General features: G+C 47.0%; 1 protein-coding gene across 1 annotated transcript in view; it reads left to right on the top strand.

Annotated features, from left to right (window-relative positions):
• Nucleotides 1-3,704: 3,704 nt before the first annotated feature.
• LOC107747843 (uncharacterized) overlaps nt 3,705-3,933 on the top strand; it is a 2,799-nt gene continuing 2,570 nt past the window's right edge. Inside the window, exon 1 of the mRNA XM_016562453.1 lies at nt 3,705-3,909. Within this exon, the coding sequence (XP_016417939.1) occupies nt 3,708-3,909 (202 nt within the window). The 5' untranslated portion in view covers nt 3,705-3,707. The remainder of the gene's footprint in view (nt 3,910-3,933) is intronic.

Below are 3,933 nucleotides of genomic sequence, written 5' to 3'. Positions count from 1 at the left end.
AAGTCTTAACTTTTATAAAGAATATCTCTTTGGGTTTGAGACTTTAGTCTTTGCAACTTTAAGGATCTTATCTATTCACAAACAGCTTGTAACACTCCAAAGAGAAAGGAAAACTTGAAATTGCATCACATGACCCCATTAAGGAGAGAGTGTGCACGAAAGAAATTGAGTTGCTGATTGTGGCATTAAGACATTCATCCCCGAGCAAATGAGGACAATGCAGCAAGGGAGATTGAATGTGTGGTGCATGAACTGCAATCTGTATCTCCTGATGCACCCAGTTTTATTCTGGGAGATTTTAATAATTGTACATTGGAGAAATCACTGGGCCACTTCAATCAGTATGAATCAATGTAACTTGCCCAACACGTGAGGATAACATTTTGGACTTGTTTTATGGATCGATTAAAGGAGCTTACAAGTTACTTGGTAAACCACCTTTAGGAACTTCAGATCACAATACAGTATTACTCTTGTTCCTACATATAAAACTGTTTTGAAACATGAAAAGGCACAGTTAATTAAGATGAAGGACTGGTCTGAAGATGTGACGCTACATTTAAAAGGGTGTTTGGAATGTACAGATTAAACTCTTTTTATGGACTCTGGTTTTGACATTGATGAATTAACAGATGTAATTTGTAGTTATCTGACGTTTTGTGAGGAAATGTTAATACCTGTGAAATTGTTTAGGAAATTTCCAAACAGCAAACCGTGGGTCACAAAATCACTCAAGATTCTTCTTTCGAAATTAAGTGTGAAATTAAGAGGGCTAAATCAGACTACAGGGAAAATCTTGAGGTAAAATTGAGAATGGGAAATTTAGGTTCTGCTTGGCAGGGGATGTATTTAATAACAGGTCAGGATAGGAAAAGTAATAACAGAATTAGTTTTAATGGATTCCGGGGGTCGGTTACTTAAGGAATGTGCCAAGCAGTTAGGTCCAATATTTTATGACATTTTTGCTCTGTCCCTTCAACAACAAAAAGTACCTGCACTCTGGAAGCAGTCTACAGTGTTTCCAGTGCCAAAAAAGCATAATGTCCAGATATTGGATGATTTTAGACCTGTGGCGCTTACATCCTTAGTTATGAAATGTTTTGAAAAAATAGTTAAAGTAATTATGCAAAGGACACAGAGTTCACTTGACCCCCTACAATTTGCATATAGGTCTAAGTGAGGTGTAGAGGATGCAGTAGCGACTCTCTTACACTTAGTACTTCAGCATCTGGACAAGCTCAAAACATTTGTTATTTTATTTTTTTATTGATTTTTCATCCGCTATCAATACCATTCAGCCACATCTTTTAGTCGAGAAGCTCATTAATGAATTTGAGTTGGATTGTAGTCTCGTAGGATGGATTTTAGATTTACTTGTGCAGAGAACACAGAGAGTTAAAGTAAGTGATTGTTTTAATGAATGGCTGGTGTCATCTACTGGGTCACCTCAAGGATGTGTCCTCTCTCCTTTATTATTTATCTTGTACACAAATGACTAAAAGTAGTTATAGAAATAGGCATTGTAGCGTATACTGTTTTATGCAGGCTTATGATAGAACCACTCGTTCATGTAATCTTACCTATATGTAATCCTACCATGTTTAGTATCTATGAATTCGTCTTCTGATGATCTAAACGAGAGTGTATATTATATGTTGGTACATAGGCAATATATTAGTGTTCTAAGAATCTTTAGTAATTTGATTGAGTTCCATTTGCAAATTACCATGCCCTCACACAAAGGATCGTAAAACTCCCCAGTATCCAAACTCCCGCTTGAAACTTCAGCCTTTCTAATTGGACAAGCCCATCCTAAGAGGCGGGAATCTTCTCAGACTTTAAAAGGGCCCACGCACAGTTCCGCCCAGAGTGCTTTTTCTACCCAGCTTCTTTTGTTCTTCTTCTGCTAAGAAGCGTGTTGGAGCCTGAGCCGGTGCGGGCGTGCCCGGCGGGCTCCAACACATAGCCAGTGAGTCTGCGGTTCTGTTAGATTCTGAGAAGATGAGGATGTGAGCTAGAACGCTCCTAAGGACACCCTGAGTTCGCGCCAGGCTTCGGCCTTGACGTTTCATTAGTGCTGGGCGGTATGACCAAAAATTGATACCACGGTATTCCTCCATTCAGCAATCAAACTGCGTGTTGCGTTCGGTTACTACAGTCAAAATGATGAAACTCCCTTCAAGAGCGCACAGTAACTGAGGTTTAAAACTGTTAAAAGAAAAGGCTTAATAAACTAACACACAGATTTAATACACTACGTATCAGTATCTCTTCCCTTTGTACTAACTTTTCTAAACGGACTCGGAGGTCTGCGCCGCCTGCGCACTGTGACTCCGTGTTGCTTCAAGCGCATCATTCTGCGCACGGGATGCGCATAAGTGCTTTGTGCCGCTCTGTATTGGAGCCTTTAGTATTATAATACTTTTCTGCGCAATGAAATATTATTAATAGTCTTTCTTATTCCCTTTCAGTCAGTCACGTTCTACGTTACGTCAGTCGTGACTGACGAATTGGGATCTCGCCCGAGAGCCCAATCACCTTCGAGTGTTAACTAAACAAGCCAATGACAGTTGGCGTGCGTGTTTCGCCACGCGCACCCCGCCCCGCAGCGCGGGTATAAAAGGAGAGCGCGTGCAAACGCACATCAGCTTTTTGCTTCGGAGCCAAGCCTTCTACAGGACGAATCTCCGCGAGTGTTCGGAAAACGGCTGGCGTTGGTGTTACGGCGTGTCAGCGGGGGTTGCCATCCAGGCTGCTGAAACCTCGGCGAGCTGCAGCTTCCATTCTGCGGTCTCGCTGCGACCTCCCCTGGGCGCTTCAGCGTTCTCTCTAAAAGAGTGTTTTTCCTTTCTAAAAGAGCAAATTCTAAAAGAGCTCCACGAGCGACGGGCGTCTTTTTAAAGATGGCTTCCCGCTCGTGCATTTCTGGATGTGGTCGCTTCCTGGCTGCATCTGATGGTCATGATCGCTGCATCTCGTGCCTGGGCTTACAGCACGCTGAAGCAGCGCTCATGGATGAGTCATGTTCTCAGTGCGGGAACATGACCATCGCGACGTTGCGGTCTAGATACCTCCTCATTAAACGGGGGAGGTATCCCCCTTGCCATGCCCCGCTCTAGCTCCTCTGGTCCTCGGAGGGCTACTTCGGTTCATGGTCAGGGAGACCTGAGGATCACGGTGAGAGCTTCCCCGTCGAGTACGTCTCCGCGGGCCTCTCATTCCTCTGGCATGTCGCACCTCCTGGTGTTCCCGGATGAGTGTGCTGGATCCTCGGACAGGGCGGGGTCCAGCATCTTATGCGGAGCACAGGCGGATGACAGGATGTCGATCGCTGCATCGGAGGGCGAGCTAGGCTCTGGAGATGAGGATTCGGCTGCGCTGCCACCGTCAGGTAGAGTGGCGTTGCCCGAGTCAGATCCAGAGCTGACCGCTATGCTTTCCCGGGCCGCCGAGAGTGTCGGGCTGCACTGGAGGCCTCCTCCTTCTCCCGAACGCTCGAGGCTGGATGATTGGTTCCTGGGGGCACAGGCTGGGCGTCGGCAACCGCCTCCGGTTCCATTCTTCCCGGAAGTGCATGAGGAGGCTACTAAGTCTTGGAAGGCACCTTTTTCTGCCCGAAACAGACTTGGTGCCTCCTCCGTCCTCACCACCCTCGACGGGGGGGGGCGGCCCAAGGGTGTATCCCTCCAGTCGAGCGCGCTATTGTGATGCAGCTCTGCCCGCAAAGCGCCGCCGCCTGGAGAGGTAGTCCACGCCTTCCGTCCAGGGCCTGTAAGTTCTCGTCCGCTCTGACGGCTAAGGCTTACAGTGCTGCTGGACAGGCCGCTTCCGCCCTGCACGCCATGGCCCTCCTGCAAGTCCACCAGGCCAAGGCGTTGAAGCAGCTGCACGAGGGTGGTGCTGACCCAGGTGTGCTGCAGGAACTGCACACGG

This window comes from Sinocyclocheilus rhinocerous, unplaced genomic scaffold (assembly GCF_001515625.1).
Source record: "Sinocyclocheilus rhinocerous isolate Xijiao unplaced genomic scaffold, SAMN03320098_v1.1 scaffold3062, whole genome shotgun sequence".
Lineage (NCBI taxonomy): Eukaryota > Metazoa > Chordata > Actinopteri > Cypriniformes > Cyprinidae > Sinocyclocheilus > Sinocyclocheilus rhinocerous.
This window is presented reverse-complemented; position numbering and strand designations above follow the sequence as displayed.